Here is an 18,592-nt window from a genome sequence, read left to right as displayed (position 1 = left end):
GACAACTCACCCCCGGCAATGTCTTCTGCTCGTGCAGTGCATTCTGGGCCTTCAAGGCTGACTCCCTCGCACAGTACGTCAAGAACGCGCATCCTGAAGAAAGAGCAAGAATACAATGTGGGATGTAAAAATAAAAATGTACCAGACCTAGACAGACCATGAATAACAAGTAGTGTTTTGCGGACATAAAAGGATATCACAACTGTGACTAAGAAATGGGAAAACGTTGAACAATTTCGCACCACAGATGCATTTTCCATGAATAGATTTGTTTATCTCGGGAAGCTAGACTTTTGGAACCCAATTCAAAGTGAAATAGGAGGAAATTAATGCTATTACAAACTAAAGGTTAATGTTTCTACACATTAAAACACAATATACATCCCACTGTCAAAGAAGAAGACCTCATTAGATGTACTAACACAGACGTTTCTCTTAAGATATGAAAAGGAAGCTCATCTAGCACCATTAGTCTCCCATCTCCCCTTGAGACTGTCCGTTCAATAGAGCCGCGTCAATCTCGTTTAATTACCTTTGTGCATTCCCGTGTACTTGTCCTTGATCACCGTAAGCTCATAGATCTTCCCAAACTGCTCAAAGATGGGCTTCAGGTCCTTCTCTTCCAGATTCCGCGGGATCTGGCCAATGAAGAGCTTAATGGCGTCGGCCTCCTTCATTAGGACAGTTTCCTAAGGGGACGGAGCGACAGCTGCGCCCGGGGTTTCAGCACTGGAGAGCGGCTCAGCGGCGGAGGAAGAGTCGCGATGTTAAACACGAGTCCCGGTGGAAAGGTCTGAACCGTGACAGCTATGAATAAAAAACAAAACAGATAATGCTAAAACCAAGACACTTAAAATCATTATACTAACTTCCATTAATAAGATTTATGTTTGTAAAAGTACATGTGGCGCTTGTAAAGCAGCCAAAAAAAACGTGTTAAACTAGTAATTCGTTTTATAGCACAGTAGGCCAAACATTAACTATCTGGAAGGCCTTTTAGATTAAAAAAAAATGCTTTTGTTATGAATCTGTAAATGTATATCGAAGACAGCGACTAATAAAGACAGTACTTAAGTTTTATTAATGTAAAACACTATAACAATTAAGTGCTCGAGCTGTTGCTATGGTTACCTCCTCAAACTCGAATTGTTTCTGGTCGTGAGCGTTTTAAAATGAGCTAAAACCTACTACATTTGTTGTTAAATGTGAAAAATGTATTTTAGGCCCTCAACCTCTTTTTTTTGTCTTTGACTTTCTGAACCCCTTTTGCATCCCCTTTGAATCAACATGACGCGTTTTCTGTTCCGCAATCTGAAGGTTTACTTAATTAGATGCACGAAAGATAGACCAATCGCAATTCAATATGCAAATAAATCCAAGAAAGACCTCCAATCGCCAATCAGCTTGCCAGAATCACAATATCTTCTTCCAAGACGGTCGATTTTGAATGGCAAACATTCTCACACAATGGAAGATCATATACATTTCTTTAAAAGTAGGCTATAACGTTAACAGATAGTAGCCCTATATTAAAAATTATCTACCAAACAAAGTTTGAATAGAGTCGTACGTTTAAGTTTGAGCTGAATTAAATGCACAATATTATGGAGGATAATAAGGATTATAATAAAGTGCTGGCTTGCTGTTTGACATTTCAACATCATACAATGCTTTGCAGATTATTTGCATTAGCTATATATATATATATATATATATATATATATTCAAAAATGAACATTTTTAGCTATTTGAATATACACTAAAGATCTGTTTGAATGAATGCATTATATCATTTAAATATGAATAATTTAAGATACTATAAAGTGACACCGAAAACACATAATATAATACGAGTGATCAGTCAATCTCTAATTTTAAGAGATTAAAATGCTATAGTAGAACAAAGAAACTTGTGCTACGAGCTCTGGCAAGGCAGCATATTAAAAGTGAATGCAATCAAATGAAATGCATATAAATATTGACGGATATCCCCATAGCTTCTTTGTTTAATCCACACTGGAGGCTCAGGCGTATGTGGCTCTTTGTCACGACACCAACTGCACATACGCACATACATGATAGAGAACAAAAACATGCAACTATCCATGCAACTTCACGCCTTTAAATCAAAAGAGACTAAAAGAAGTCCATTCAAATTTTACGAGCTCTCTGGTGTTCGTGCAAAGTCGAAATTCGCTCTCATTTCCTTCCCTCTCTCTCTTTTGTTAATCCCAAGGGGATGTTTGTTTATTTGCTGTCTTTCTGCCTGGTTGTAGAACATGGTCTGATATTCTACGTGCACAGATGAAGAGAGCTGATGGAGAGCGGGTGGCTCGAACGCCAGCCACTGTACATTTAACTAAATCCGTGCATCTGTCACCCTTGAATCGTCTTGGTTTTTGTCTCTCTGTGCCCTCTCAAATATCTCCTGTTGACTAGAATGCGTGCATGAATCAATACAAGTGTAAATGCAAATAAAATGTCGGTTTCACTCACGTTTTAATGCAGAGGCTGTGAAGAAGACGCACTGTAATGCTGTAGCCTATATTCACGGTGTTGACACTCCGTATAACCCGTAGCTTTTGACGTCGAAAGCCGGTGTCCCCCTCCTGTCCATCTCCTGTCCTCCCTCGGGGTGTGGAAACCGTGATGCTTACTCGGCTTAAGGGAGCGTCTATATTTTCCTCTCACAGAGCGTAGCCGCAAAACCAATGGGTGCTGTCATATAGAAACAGCTGTCCCTTTCATATCACTGTAATACTATGGAAGTAAAAAGAAAACGTAGTCATGATTTTCTCCTAGTCGCGCCTTTATATCTCAATTTAGCACCTGCACAAAATATCGCAATTATTTTAGTTCTTATAATGCATAGCTCAAAACTTTGTAATAGCAACTTTATGTATAAAAAGGGATACAGTTTATTTTATAATTCTTATATGATTTTATTATTCTCACAATCACTGCAGATCATCATAGCTAAATTGAATAGAGTAAAGTACTATAAATTCAGTATGATTCATGCTTTTTTAAGAATGAGTTGTACAAGTGAAACGAGTTTGACACAAATAAGACCAATTCATTTTTCCCATGTATGGAAAATATCAAAGCAAACAAAAAAGAAAAAGGAGGATGGAATAATCATATTTAGAATGATTCATAAAGAACAATAGTAATAATTAGGCTATATAAATAATAATATCACACGTTCATTCATGAAGAGCCATGATCCATAAAAAAAACCCCCCACAAAACACAAACAAATGAACACTTTTTATTTAAAGGAGAAATTTACACTAGATAAATAGGGTTACGGTTCGCTGTTTTATTTGATTGTTCGTTTTTTGGGTTTGCATGTAACACTTGGACGGTCCCTGATATCAAGGACGCTAATCCGCCTTTTGTTCTCGTCGAGCTCTGACCACGGTGCTGAAACTACATTGAGCCAAATCATGTTTTCTCGCAAATTAACGCCCACATAAACTACGTGATGTCCTCGCTATGTGGTCGAGCAATTTCGCTATCTTAGTGCGCGATCTGACAGGGAATTCATTTCAATTCATTCTCCATTACTGACAAAAAAAAAAAATGAAATAAAATTAACCTTTAGGAGATTATAGATCACATCACAAACCGTGTGCTCGATTTACAACCGCCGAGACATCACGTTCATTTGTAATTGTTAAATGATCAGGAGCCTATAATATGAGGTTGTCTGGCTTTTAGGGTAAACTAAATTAAAGGCTAGTGTACTTGTGTTCATTTACTGGGATTGGCAACCATCTGCCACGAGCCCCTAATTCCGCCAATGCTGTTTTTACCCTTGACCCCAAATCCATATTAAAACTTATCTTTCTGATAACCTCACTTTAGAACAACAACTAAAATAAAAAACTCTGTAATGACCCAAACCACGATTCATTCACGTACACAAGAGCACGCACTTAAAATCACAGATGACTCAACTGGTTATAACAGACAGTTGAATTAACGACGACATCTGCTGGTTATTTCAGTATTGCCTATTTGCAAGCATTGAGAGCTTGTCAGTGGACAAAGTCAGTGTCTATTATGATGATAAACAAACTGCTTTCATCATTTGTGAATAGCTTCTTTTATATTTTATACATATAAATTCATATCAAGCAGCCCAAGGCCTTCATATCTTTGTCAGGTATGAAATGTGATATTGTTTCAGCTGCATCTGCATCTGGCATAAAGGTCACCTACTGATATACCCTGACCTTTATGTTGTGCATTCTTTTGAGCAATAACCCGATTTGTCAGTTCTGGATTAGACACTACGCTAGGCCTATATGGTCATACTCATCTATTAAACAAAAGAAATGTACATTTTTCCTTTGTCTTATAATACGTAGGCACAATATTGTCTGCAAATTCATTACAAGAACAACAGAAACCACAATAAATACCTCTAACAAGAGAGCAAGACCCAGGAGACCTGTGATAATTGCCTATAGCATTAAAGTACCATCTCTTTAACATCCGTTTGTACCAGTAGAGGGAGGTAGAGCTCTAACTTTACACTGTTTATTGTATTTGTCCTGAAGGCCTCAAACAACTTTAGGAGAATAAAAAAAATTAACCATGAAGTGCACATCATCCAGTTAACCTCCATTACAATCTGAGTGTAAGACTACTATTATATTCTATCCGTTGCATAAGAAAATATGCAATAGTTTGTGCATTTTACCACAGAAAACATACCACTGACTTCGGAGTGCCTTGCTTTGCTATGAACTTAGTCTGGTATAATTTACAGTTCTTGCAAATATAAATTGACAATTAACACATGCCGAGAGTACTTTGTGCAACTGCTTACCATTATTTGCAAGCGGATGGGATTCAAGGGCATTGGATGTCCCCTCAAGCACTCTGTTGCTGGGCAGACAAAGTCCTTGCCAGAAAATCTGCATACATTGAGGACAGACAAACTGTTGATTGGGTTAAAACAAGACAAAAGTGACAGAAGGGGTAGGGGAGAGAAAAAAAATAGCATTAATTGATAAGGTTATGCTTTTAATATTATATATATACATATATATACATATATATATATATATATTTGCACCCTAAGGTAAAAAATATTTGTACCTTATTTACACCCAAATGTAGCTTTAAAATACCTATTAGTATCTTTTAAAAGGGTACTGCTCTTTGACAGTTTTGTATAACAAGTCACCTTTATTTATATAGCACTTTTAACAATACAGATTGTGTCAAAGCAGCTTTACAGTATTAAATAGGAAAATAGTGTCAATAACAGCATGTTGTGTGTCAATAACAGTGCATCTGTATAAAGAGAAAACATTGTATTAAAAATTCTATTAAATGCAAGAACAACAAAAACACTGGTTACCTGAGCAAAGTGTATATTTTAATATCTTGATAGGAGCTAATTTCTAGTGTATGAACGGATAATTTGATGGATGGCGTCCCACGCAGAACATGCTGCTGTGGAAAGTTTTGCATGACGCCTTAAAAAACATTCCACTGTTATGAACCGTGCACGCGCTCTTCGCATATGGGGGCGTGGCCCTCACTACTATTTAAATAAGGTAATCTATGTTAAGTAAAACAAACGGAAGAGAGAGCTGATGAACTTCAGAAGATTACTGGTATACCTCATCTTCGGGGTTGGCTGTAAAGTTTAAAAGGTGTAGCATTAGCAGCAAATTTAAATTATTTTATGATATTTAGATCTACTATAATTAAAAACCATGACTCTACTTATATTATCTATTAATTAATTAAAATGTAATACATAATGTGTCATAATGACATACCGTTTAATCTTATAATTATATATTAGAAATAATAATAATAATAATATTGTTTAATGGTTTAGATCTTATTTTACTGTTCAGGAACTTTAAGGGTTTTTTCCGACAACATATTTTATACATTTGATTGTTTATGGAATTTTTTGCAGGGAAAAATATGAGTAGGTATCATAATACTGAAACATTTGTGGACGCGACGACAGACAGTTGTTTTGACTTTCTAACATATTGGAGGGCTTCACTGTTAACTCTCGCTGTATTTTGACAATACGTTAGAAATTCAACTTTATACATATGAGAGAGGCAACAGGTTTTGGTTCTAAATGGACATTTCAGGGTTTGTGTAAATAACACTTTATATAAGATTAAGAAAAACCATTAAGGAATATGCGATAACTTTATTTACCAATATCACGTCTATTTGTGTGCACATTATGTCTGTAAAAATGAGCATTACCAGTAGATTTGTTACATATATTCAAGACTAACTTTAATTTAAAGCTCAGTAGCCTATTACTTTATTTTGCAAAAACGTGATTTAGGTGTTTGTAAATTACTCCTAGTCCGAGACATGAATATCTACAGCTGGAAAATATGAATGATCTCAAGATCAGAATTTAGGTTGTTTTAGTGACAGCAGTTTCTACATGTAATTCAAAACCCGTCTCTTCATGCACATCTGCTTTTTGTCCACGAGAGAGATGAACCGCATGACACCTCTAAAGCAGGCGTGTTACTGAAGGATAAAGCTCAGAGGGCAAAAGAGTTTGAAAACCCCTGGTGTGAAACTATGAAGAACTTAAAGGTATAGTTCATCCATCATTTACTCACCCTCAAGTCATTCCAAACCTGTATGATCTTCTTTCTTGTTGAACACAAAAGATATTTTGAAAAATGTGGGTAACCAAACAGTTGCTGATAGCCATAGACGTCCATGGCACAGAGAAAAGAAAAGAAAAAAAACATTATGCAAGCCAATGGCTACCAGCATTTGGTTACCCACGTTCTTCAAAATATCTTTTTAATGTTCAACAGAAGAAGCAAACTCATACAGGTTTGGAACAACACGAGAGCGAGTAAATGATGGCAAAATGTTCATTTTTGGGTGAACTGTCCCTTTAAAGTTGGCTCAACACCAGATGTGTTCTTGGCTCTAGAACATTCTTTTCTGAAGAAAATTTAACTTTCTCTGAAAATGCATGCTAGATTTAATGAGGATGTGAAAGTTTCATGCAGTTTCTGAACTGTTTAGCTATAATGGGCTTTTTTGCAATTTAATGCTAATTTTATATTATAAGCAATGAATATTTATGACTAAACTATAAAGGACAACTTAATTCATCAAGCAGCATTAATTTGGTTTTTAGCTAGTTTTTCTGTATTTCATGTTTTACAGTAAATTAGCCATCTAATTTAAGCCTTTGCTTCCTTTTCTCTTTAAGGAAATAAAGTTAAACCACGAAAGATGTATACACCATATAAACCAGTTTCAAAATGTCCCGTGATGTTTTACTTTTGTGCTACTTTTTTAAGATCTCTGAAGCAGAACAGTTTTTTTTTTTATATACATGTTTCAAAATCGTGCCTATAAGCCAGCAAACATCTGAATGCAACCGATTTGAAGGCTGAAGGAGATCTCTTTTTGCTTTAAACGTTGTTAATCAAGAAGGGAGAAAAAAACCCTTATGAAGTTGTTACCCTGTTCTGATTCAAGGAGTTGACTACATAAACATCCATCTGTACCTAATGTAATCAGCCACAGCTGATTCTCGAGCATGAGTGACATTAAATTAAGTGGAATCATGCTGGGCCCTAATTTTAGAGGCAAGAGATACTGTGTAAATTCCTCGTCTTTTATGCTACATTTATTTCAGAGAAAGAAGCAACAGCGTGATGCAACATTTGCCACACAACTGAAGTGTGACCAGAGTCATCTCTTGATAAAATCCTTATTTGATCAGACAAAAAAACTTGCATATTAATCTGTCTGCATATAAATTGGTTATTTCAAACAGTAAAATTGTGCAAATATAAGCCTAAAGTGAGATGAACATGGGTAATTATGAAGCAAATGTTCATCGCAAACCAGACTAGTATGTGAGAAGTGTTAAGTCCAGGATCACTAAGCAGGAAACAGAAAACCCGAAGTGGAGCTGGAATGGATCGATCACAGAACGCACTGTAGTGAGGAGGTGAAAATTTAGCTTGAATTGACTGCATATACTTAATTCTGATAACTCATGCTATGCTTTGTACAGTTTGCAGTTATATAGTTTTTGCAAATGGCCTACATTTACCCATTCAAACACTAATGATTTGAGAAGTACATTAAATGTGCTTCTAGAACACGGTGTAGGACAAATTTCAGTCATAAATAGTCGACATGAGTTCCAGCCATTTAGCTACAATAAAATCTCTGCGTATAATGTTGATCGTATTTTATTGATGAATGAAAGGTGTTCGCAAAACTGTGAAAAGCAAAGAAAACAGTCACTGAAGCAACTAAGATGAAAAGACTCAGACATCATGGTTGAGACTGCACTCTGGCACAGTGGTTTTTTTCCAAACACATCTTTATTTATGTCAGTACAGTAAAAGCCTCAGGGAACTGAGGGAGGCCATGATGATTCTGCCCGACAACTTCGTTTCTTCTGCATCTTCTGCCTTTGTTGGCAAAAACCGCTTGTCTCTGTACACCTCAGCACCTTACCTCAAAATTGTAAAGATTACTTTTTCTCTACACTGCTGTTTGTCCATTAAAGACAATAATGAAGTTTAACTATCTGTTAGGGTACCTTTAATTACATGTACAAATTAAGATCAAAACTACCAGCTTTGCATAACAATATAGCTTGATCATCAGTAGAACTTAACTTGGAAAGTAAAAAAATTACATATCAACCTTAGTTAAATGTTGATCCAAAAAACCATTGAATTCTTTCCCAAACAAATGCGCGAGATATGTGCTCACAAATTCCAACTAAGAGAAAGAACGTTAACCTTTCCATTTGATTTTTTATAGAACTAGACACAAAAACTATAGAAATTAAAGAAGAATTAATGAAATGAAATAGAATAACCACCTCTTGTTTTGTCTGCCTTCAGATTCCATCTCATTCCCCCAGCATTCCTTGCCAGATATTCTTTCCATTTCTCTGCTCCAGTGCTCCTTGACTTCTTGTTGGAAAAGAACAGATCTTGCTCAAGAGTTTTTGGCGATCTGATTCCATGCCCCTGGTTACTTGGATAAATTTGCACTTCTCTACTGTGATCTTGTGATGGTGTTCAACATCATCCCCTTCGTGTCATTGTCCACAGCAATCTTTGTCTTGCTGATAACCCATCTGCACTTGGACTTCTTTACTTGCTCTCTGTGACATGCACTAAACACCTGAGCATAGACACACTTCAGTAATGCGGAGGCAAGAAGGGTCTTTTAGGGGGATAAAAGGGGCCCCTGACTCTGGGAGGTCCACCAAACGGTGGGCCAGGTCGTTTGCCCCTTGGAAAGGGCGGCTCATGACGGACCGGTGGTGGCCTACGAAGGGGCCTAGGAGCTGGATAGTGCCCAGGGTGAGGTGGACGAATATGATGTGGTGGTGGAGGCCTGTGCTCCAAGTGAGGAGGAACCCTGTGATCTGGGTAGTGAGGTGGGATTTCTTCAGGATAATACTCTTGTGCATGAGGTGAAATCGGGTGCATGTCATAATGAGGGGGAGAGGGGCTACGTGGTGGTTGTTCATAGCATGGGTCAAAGTATGGATCTTCAGGTAAAGGTCGAGGAGGACCTGAGGCTTCATGGTAACCCCTTACTGAAGGAGGAGACCCAATGCAGTGATGGGGTGCACTTGGAGGGTGCTGCAGAGGTACTCTTGGTGGATGTCTGTGGTTGTAGTCCACTGGACCATTCGGTGGGATTTTAGGAGCAAGGTGCGGTGCATGAGCAGACTGAGAGGCCCCATCCCCATGTGGATGAAAAGGCTCCTTGTTTGGAACCTCATGAGACAAGTGTTCATAATCAGAGTTTGCTGGGGCATACGATCCATCAACACTACCTCGTTCTGCTTCCCCAAAAGGTTTCTGCAAATCTCTGGTGGGACGAGGACCGCTTGCTCTCGAAGATGCTGGATGCATGAAGTCTTGTGGTGGAGGAGGAAGCTTTGGGATCGGTGGCAGAGGTGTGGTGAAGAAGTTAGGTGCAGCAAGATCCTGTCTTGGTTCTTTGGCAAGGTACGGCTCTGCACCGTATGCATCAGAGCTGGCCAATATTTGCTTCTCTTGATCATCTCGATATGCATAGCTACCTTCCACTATTTTAGAATTTGGTCCCACATCACGAATTAAGGGGTTCTGTCTCAGCTCTTGAAGCATCACACCGGATCTCTCGGTGGCTTCTACACTCAAAGGTTGCTGGTTGCTGGACAAAGAAGTGGAACGCATTGCTTCGATGCGTTGATGCCGCATAGCTTCTGCTGCAGCAAGAGAGGGCACAGAGTTTTGGAAGTCTTTTTTTGGTGCAATCTTCTGGTGCATGTCCGTATGAGCTTGTGGATCGGCGTGAGCCTTTTGTTCCTGCCAAGATGGAAGCGGACACGTTGATTTAGCATCCAAAGTTGTAGAAATAGGCATCGTTTGCCCCTGCTGATATGGAAACAGCTCTGATTGAGGAACATCCATAATTTCATCTTGCGTTGGTGTAGCACCAGCTTCATCCCTTACAGGGGTTCCACCAAGGTTTTCTGTACTTGCTGAAGGGCTATCAACAGCTCCTTTAGGCCATGTCAGTACAGATGGAAAGCCCAAATTAATGCCTTTCAGTACTGGGTGAACTTGCAGGAAGTTATCAATTTTGCAGTCCAAGGTAGAGCTGAGAGAAGAGCTCGGAGTTACTTTCTCATTCGCTATATTGGACTGCATAGGCGTAGGAGCTACACATCCTTGAGAGGTGGGATCCCTAGCCAGTGGGAGACTAGATGGAGTAGGTAAGACTTTAGGAGATGTATGAGTCTCTGCTGGAATAGGTGTGTTTAGGGATTGCTTTTCAGAATTCGAAGTTGTGGTGGTCTTTGCAGCCGGGTTGTTTAGCAAAGAGGACAGACCTGTAGGGAAAAAATTATAGAAAGAGAAAGATAGGGGTAGGGACGCATGGGTCAGCAGATTGATTTAAGTACACAACACATTTTCTGAAGAATTCTTATTAAGGGCCAGACTACTAATAGCTTATACCAACACAAACCCTCTTTTGGCATTAAAAACTACTGCTAGAATTTATTAAAGGCACGGAGGGAAAAATTATCGATGAAAAGGCGTGGACAGTCATTTTTGGGGCTGACTTTTTTGCATATGCAGCTTCCCTTTCAGACACAAAATTTATGGGAGGAGATTATATAAATTAATTGACCAATGTGCTTTACCAAGGTTTGCGGTATTCAATTTACTATTATTTATACCATTATTTAACAGCCAAAAAACAGCAGGATTACCCCTCCCCGTTTATCATCAGCTTTGCTTGTTTGCGACCCTACACTAATTTATGCTGCTCTTGGTAAATTTCATTGCCGCTTTTATGGGACTGCATTCTCACACTAATTTGCCCGTTTAGTAAATCTGGCCCCAAGTCTTTTCTAATATCATCTGCTGTTGCTTCCACAACTAGGCAAAACAGGTTTAAAGTTTTAGGTCAACATGAAATTAAATTCTCAACTCATTTAACTTGCATATTGTGATGCATTTTCGAGTGAAACATTATACTTAACAAGTAGATTGGACTGCATCCATCAGAAATTGTGGGCAAGTGTACCAGAATGAAGACACCTGAATGTGAGTTCACATTTGATTGTGAAGGACTATTATGCTCCTAAATCACTGAAACAAAAGCTTCAAACATCATTTGTTTGTTTGTCATTTATATGTTATTAAGCTTTTTGGCTTTTGGTTAACATTAATGACCTATGTGACATCGTCTGAGAAGGAAGCTGTTTCAAAGGTGGAGCAAGTTATTACATTTTGATGAAGGATTACATCAAACGTTTTCTTCAGAATAACATACACTTATGAAATCACACACAGTGAGACTGCAAACGTATTAAAACAAAAATAGGGTTAATTTTGATTTCATGTTGACTTAAAACATCTTGAACTACTGTGTTCACAAATTTCATATCCCAACTCTTTGGTTTCTCAAATCATTTTTCTTTTCCATTTCTCACCCTGAAAACCCCCATGGGTTTGTGTTTTCGATAGAGCACTGAGCAGAGTGTTGGGGTTGATGTCCACCCTAGAAAGGATGCTGGCCAGTGGATTGGCTGGAGGGGTAGTAGTGGGAGTGGGAGTCTTTTGAGTTGAGCTTGGAGTAGAAGGTACACTTGGGGAAGACCGAGATACAGGACTAACTCCTACAGCTGCAAAGGCGAAAGCAATGTTTGAATGGCATGATGTAACATACAAATACAGTTTTTTTTTTTTTAACAATTCACTTTTCATACTATCATGTAGTTCTCCAAATACAAATTCCAAAATTATTTTACTTTTAAGTTTTTCTACTTTTTAAATCAACAAATAGTGGAGCTGTAGACAAGAAAATTAGTAGTAGACACAACAAAGGCCACATTCAAACATGCATCTCTCAAATGAGCACCACAGCTTACCACTAGGCCACGGCTTTCACCAGTATGCATATTTAATAAGATAATTTAACCTGTATATGGCATGCTGTACAAATCAAATTTCAGCATCTCACCTGAGTTCTTCATAACATTTGTGATTGTGCTGAGGATGGAGCTGATCTTGCCTAGGTCAACACCAACAAGGTTCACTGGCAGCGATGGTGTGGTTGGTGTGGTGGTGGCGGTGGTGGTTGTTGTCGTTGTTTCTACTGAGGGAACAGTCACTGCTGGGGTTGCAATCTGCTTTGTTTGTGTGCCTTCATTTGTTGGTAAGGATTCTATGGCATTTGGGGTGACAGTGGACTGTTTGGACACAACAGCAGAGGCCACTCGTTCCTCAACTGTAAGAAAATGAAGAAAATAAAAAAACAAAAACAAAAAAAAGAGAAAACACTGCATCCCAACAGCTTAACAATAGTTTCTATTGAATGAGAAACATACCGAATATCAAAAAACTTGGTAAAGGTCATATGGTACCTATGATGGCAGGTGCTTCCGTCTCCTCAACATCCGAGAGGTCCATGTCCTCTACATCACGATTGTCTTTGTCTCCCAAAGGGGCACTTGGTGGTGAGGAACCCCCGACAGATGAGAGAGGGCTGGGAGCGTCAGCCAAAGCAATGAGGTCCTCCTCCATTGCCTGCCCATCCAGCTCTGGGTCTGGGGTACCAATCCTTTCCAGAGCGTGGAAGGGTGACTCAGAGCCCGTGGGTGAAGGAGCATCTTCAATCGGGGAGGGAATGGGGGAGTCATCTGGATCAGGCAACATATTCTTCAGTGCATCGAGCTTGCGCTTAAGGTGTGACACCCGGTTTGCAAATGTCTCATAGGCCTGGAGAGGCAGGATTTGAAGAGTTTCACTATTAGGTCTAATAACTACATCTATCAAATTGTACATTCAAAAAATTGCCATATTAACAAATGCTTTGTTTTTGGACTTGAGCAATACAAACATACATTACAGTTCAAAAGTTTGCAGTCAGTAAGATTTTTATATATATTACATATGTGACCCTGGACCACAAAACCAGTCTTAAGTGTCAATTTTTCGAAATTGAGATTTATACATCATATGAAAGCTGAATAAATAAGCTTTCCATTGATGTATGGTTTGTTAGGTATGGTATGGTATCTCACAAAATATGGCCAAGATATTTGAAAATCTGGAATCTGAGGGTGCAAAAAAATCTAAATATTGAGAAAAATCGCCTTTAAAGTTGTCCAAATGATTTCTTAGCAATGCATATTACTAATCAAAAACGACGTTTTGATATATTTACAGTAGTAAATTTACAAAATATCTTCATGGAATATGATCTTTACTTAATATACTAATGATTTTTGGCATAAACGAAAAATCGATCATGACCCATATTTTTTGGCTATTGCTATAAATATACCCTAGCGACTTAAGACTAGTTTTGTGGTCCAGGGTCACACATATACATATACATATACACACACACACATATATAGGACATATATATATGCTACACAATGGTCAGGATGTCTTTATTTTTGAAACAAATTCAATTGCGGCACAATGCAGCTGAAACCACTAAAAGCATTAAATGAGCATTTGGTCATTACTTCTGAAAGGGCTATTTGCCGCTTTCAAATATAAAGATAGTTTTTTATATGTGCATTGAAATAATGAGTCTGCTGGAAGGCCTGAGGCTGCTGTGAGTGAGGAGAGATTAAGAGCTCTTGCTGAAGCAAACGGAAATAATTAGATTTCATAAAGTGCTTTTTGGAAATATAAATAAAACAACATTTTACTTATTTTATACTCAGCCATTTCATTTGAAGTGGCCTGATGGTTCTCTACATTCATTCTAGTCTCCCAGTGTGGAGAATTCAAGAATTTAGTAATATTTCTGCATTAAACACTGCAAATCACACTGTAAATTTGTACAGGATTGTAGCTAATGTATGTTTATAATATCATATCAAATTACACCCAAAAATATCATCACAATACTCACTTTAGCCACAACCTTGACCTCTTTATATTGCATCTCATAAAATATATCTGCATTCTCCAGAGCTTCCATCAATGGAGGGCCTTTTTTGACCTCTCCATCCAGAAAGGAAACAAATTCCTGAAGCTTTGCACTCCCATCTTCAAAGTCTTTAGAAAACCTTTTACCTCCTGCCTTGTCTAAAGTATGAGATGCAGAAAGAATGAACACACAAAAATTAGAAAAATATTGATATATTAATGAATGCATATCTGTTTAGAATCTTAAAAGGCCACTTTTTACTGACCTTTCAGTTTCTTCAGAGCCTCTGTGCTGCACACATCCACTCTCATTGCAGCTAACTGCTTCTCTTTGAGCTCAATCTCATCCATGGACTTCCTGTACTTGGACAGATGCTCGATAAATGCTGTGGGCTGACAGGCAAAAAAAAAAAAAAAAAAAAGTAGGTAAGAAATTATATAAATGAAAAGTATAGCCATTTTCAAATTCCCTGAACCAAGTGGTCCAAAGAGCCATTCAAATTCTTGTGTGAATAATGATGATTATTTACCACAAACTCCGCAACAATCTTGGATTTCAGGGCAGATTTGGAGTTGACTGGAACTGAAACTAAAATTAAGGAATATTTAAAAAGAAAAATTATTACTTTACAATAAGAATTTCAAAAATATTTTCAAGTCTTAACATTTTTATACATTAAGGCCTGGTTTCACAGACAGGGCTTAGACTAAACCAGGATTAGGCCATAGTTCAATTAGGACATTTAAGCTTGTTTGTTTGTGTTTAATGCCATTCCTCCTTCTGTGGCTATTTTCATGGCGAGAAATATTATGGTTATTATGGCTATATTATATCATGTTTTTATAATTTATTTTTTCTAAAATCTCCAAAACTGTATTTGGCTTAAAGGGGTCATCAGATGCAAAATTCACTTTACAAGTTGTTTTAACATAAATGTGTGTTGGAATTGTGTGTACACATCCATCCTATAATGATAAAAATTCACCCAGTGTCTTTCTTTTTTAAATCCCTATTTTAAAATCCCCTTTCTCAAATCAGGCTGTTCTGAGATTCCTGTCAGAATGACGTAGTTCTGTACAGGCCCATCCCACGATAGTTGATTGACAAGGCCGTCTTACCTTAGACCCGCCCTGAGTGAGCTGTGAGCTGTCTGCCATTGTGTCAACTTCGGTGCAGGGGAAGACAAGAATGTCTCCGATGCAGCAATTGAAGTGTTTTGTTGTTGGATGTAATAATGAACATAGCAGTCGTCATTTACTCTCGACATCTGAGCCGCTGAAGACGCAGTGGATTAACGTTACTTTCGTTTGAAGTGAATGCGCCGATCCCGATCTGCCTAAATGTGTCTATGTTTGCGCGAATCATTCGTGATCCAGCTTCATCTACAGAAGAAGTGAGTATAAGGGTTTTTATGAATCTTTGCAAATCGCCTTTCCTAATAACGTGCTAGTTAGCCAGTTTCGCGGCTAAAGTAAACAGTACTGCTCGTCACCCCACAGAAGAGAGGGGCGGGGTCAAGTCAAGTCAAGTCACCTTTATTTATATAGCGCTTTTAACAATACAGATTGTGTCAAAGCAACTTCCCAATATCAGAATAGGAAAATAGTGTCAATAATGTAAAATGACAAGATTAAACACTCAATTTTCAGTTAAAGGCATTTCATTATTGAATTCAGTGATGTCAACAGGCGGGGTCAGCAGAGCTCATTAGCATTTAAAGCAACATTAACTAGATCAGCGTGCTGAAAACAGAGCTGATTTTGACAGGTTAAAAAAATTTGTTTTTTACACTACCATTGAGAAATTTTAACCAAAGTATGTTATAGACTTTTCATTAAGACCATAAAGAATCATATCAATTTGTGGAAAATGGGCATCCGATGACCCCTTTAACTCTGCTAAAAATATCTTCAAAAAAACTTCTCAATGAGTTGAAACCAGCACAATCTAATAAAACATGCTTAATGGATAAAGGAATTCGGCAGAGAGAACATGTTGGAGGATCTTCCCCTGGTATTAAAAACTTGTGTCATCCTGGAATTACCAATTCTATAGCGGGTATAAACAATCTGGTCCCATTGGTTAGAAAATTGATAGAAAATTATTTTTCCAACATTGGGACTAATTTCATGGAGTTTATTCATTGTATATAGATCCCACTCTCTTTAGACATTTAAGTAATTTTTATAATTGTGCCTTAGAAAAAAACATTACTGGTGTGAATCTTGAGACAAAACAAAAGCACCGATATATTTTAAGATCAATCAGTGCAAGTTTCGTTTAGTTGAAACAGCTCAGATTTACATTTTAGTCTGGGACTAGGCTTAAGCCTTGTCTGTGAAACCGGGGGTAAGACTTTTAAATGTTAAATTCAAAACATAAAGACAAGTCTATAAAATTAAGATGATACATCCTTAATTATTAATTCAGACCTTTCACTGGTTCTTCTTTCTGAACCAAACTGTTCTTCAGCTGACTGATGAACTCCTCTGAATAGACACTTCTCTCTTCCCAAATGGTCAGTATCCTCGCCACTGCCCTGTTCACCTTAGAATCCTTTGTGGCACTACAGGAAATCGCATTTACAAAGATTCATAAATGTAAATTCATTTAAGAAAAAAAAATTTGCTTACAATGTCACATTAATGCATACTTATAGAAGCACTCATTACTAGTGCATTGAATCACCCAAACGCAGTTTTTTAGTCACTGCCTTTGTAGTAACATACTTTCTTACATTTTACATCTTCACTCAACCATGATTCATTTATTTAAAAAAGAAAAATATAGGCGAACACTGTATATAATTCATAACTTAAATACAGTTTGATTTGTCTGTCAATTATTAAACTAAAATTTTAGTTTCAAAATCCAAAAATAAAACTTATTAAATAAATAAATAAAAAAAAGGATTTTGTATTTTACATAGGCAGAGAAGATATTTCCTGATCTTGAGAACAATCTGGTTAGGTTCATTGATGAAAGCAGACTGACCTGATGAGCTTCATAGCTTCTGGCAGCACATCAGTAAAGGTGGTGCGGTAGACGATGGCATTTTTCCTTTTACAGTTCTGAATGACATCATTCGCCAGGTAGAAGAGATTAAGCCTGTGTGGCGCATCCGCTGAGAAAAGAATAAGGAAAAGTTTAACTTCATCATAAAACAATCCGTTTAATGGCCCGCTTACAATGCCACGACCTTTGTCTTATATTATTAAAGATGGGCAAACCATAATGAATTGGTTAAATTCACGCAAACTAACATTGAATAATTTGAGGAATGTCACAAATTCCAGAAATCTCTTTTAACTCCATCACATGCTGCTCTTATCAAAATGTATCTACTATAAATCCACAAGATGTTTTTTATGGCCCATGGTTAGTATTTTATTAACTGTTATGAGCTCTATTATATTATTAAGACAAAAGGCCCATTCACACCAAGAGTAATAACTGTAAAGATAACTATATTAGCATCCACACCAATGCACTATAATGTTCTGTTTATTATAAACGTGTGCTGCAGTTATGTCGTCTGCTGCTTTAAATGTTTGAGCTCTTTAAAACTTTGATTGGCTGTCAATGTTTTGACAAAAAAAAAAGATTTGATAATAGCGTTCCTCTATGTCGCTATTGAAATAATTGTTAATGTAGTAAAAATTTTGCTATTCTTTTACATTTAAAACATTCAAACTGCAACTTTATCGACATCCTGGCATGAACAGCCCTTAACTCAAACTACTTTCCGTCAAATAAAATTCACACTAAAACTGCAGAGGAAATTTTTTACTATGCCTATGCAAAGTTTTATTAAAATCACTTTTATGTACATATCTGACTGTACCCTTGTCTCAGTCCCGGACTATAGTATTAACTTTACGATATTCTATAAAAATTAATTAATTAATAAAAAATAAATAAACCAACCATTTCAATATTAACATTTTACACAAATTACAGCTGCAATAGGCTATATGATTAGAAATGCATAAGAAACAATAAGAAAAAATATAAGGCTTAGGAAGACAAATAACAGAATATCCACACAATATACAACTCACTGCCATGATCCTCCTCAGTAGAGTATAGTTAATCAAAACAGTAACCTTTACCTTAATATTTT

General features: G+C 37.3%; 1 protein-coding gene across 5 annotated transcripts in view; it reads right to left on the bottom strand.

Annotated features, from left to right (window-relative positions):
- Positions 1-18,592, bottom strand: part of LOC131525770 (CUGBP Elav-like family member 3) — a 69,788-nt gene that overhangs the window by 26,617 nt on the left and 24,579 nt on the right. For 2 of the 5 annotated variants that reach the window (XM_058753709.1, XM_058753708.1), the window contains exons 1-5: positions 8,885-9,201; positions 4,841-4,928; positions 2,497-2,760; positions 533-807; positions 11-93 (exon numbers count right to left, since the gene is read on the bottom strand). In XM_058753709.1, the coding sequence (XP_058609692.1) occupies positions 11-93; positions 533-677 (228 nt within the window). In that variant the 5' untranslated portion in view covers positions 678-807; positions 2,497-2,760; positions 4,841-4,928; positions 8,885-9,201. Of the gene's footprint in view, positions 1-10; positions 94-532; positions 808-2,496; positions 2,761-4,840; positions 4,953-7,964; positions 8,507-8,884; positions 10,901-12,010; positions 12,203-12,540; positions 12,808-12,943; positions 13,299-14,451; positions 14,628-14,734; positions 14,862-14,998; positions 15,058-16,901; positions 17,036-17,463; positions 17,594-18,592 lie in introns of those variants that run through there. The other 3 variants (XM_058753705.1, XM_058753704.1, XM_058753706.1) reach the window with 3 other exon arrangements.

This window comes from Onychostoma macrolepis, chromosome 19, assembly GCF_012432095.1.
Source record: "Onychostoma macrolepis isolate SWU-2019 chromosome 19, ASM1243209v1, whole genome shotgun sequence".
In the NCBI taxonomy this organism is placed as follows: Eukaryota; Metazoa; Chordata; class Actinopteri; order Cypriniformes; family Cyprinidae; genus Onychostoma; species Onychostoma macrolepis.
This window is presented reverse-complemented; position numbering and strand designations above follow the sequence as displayed.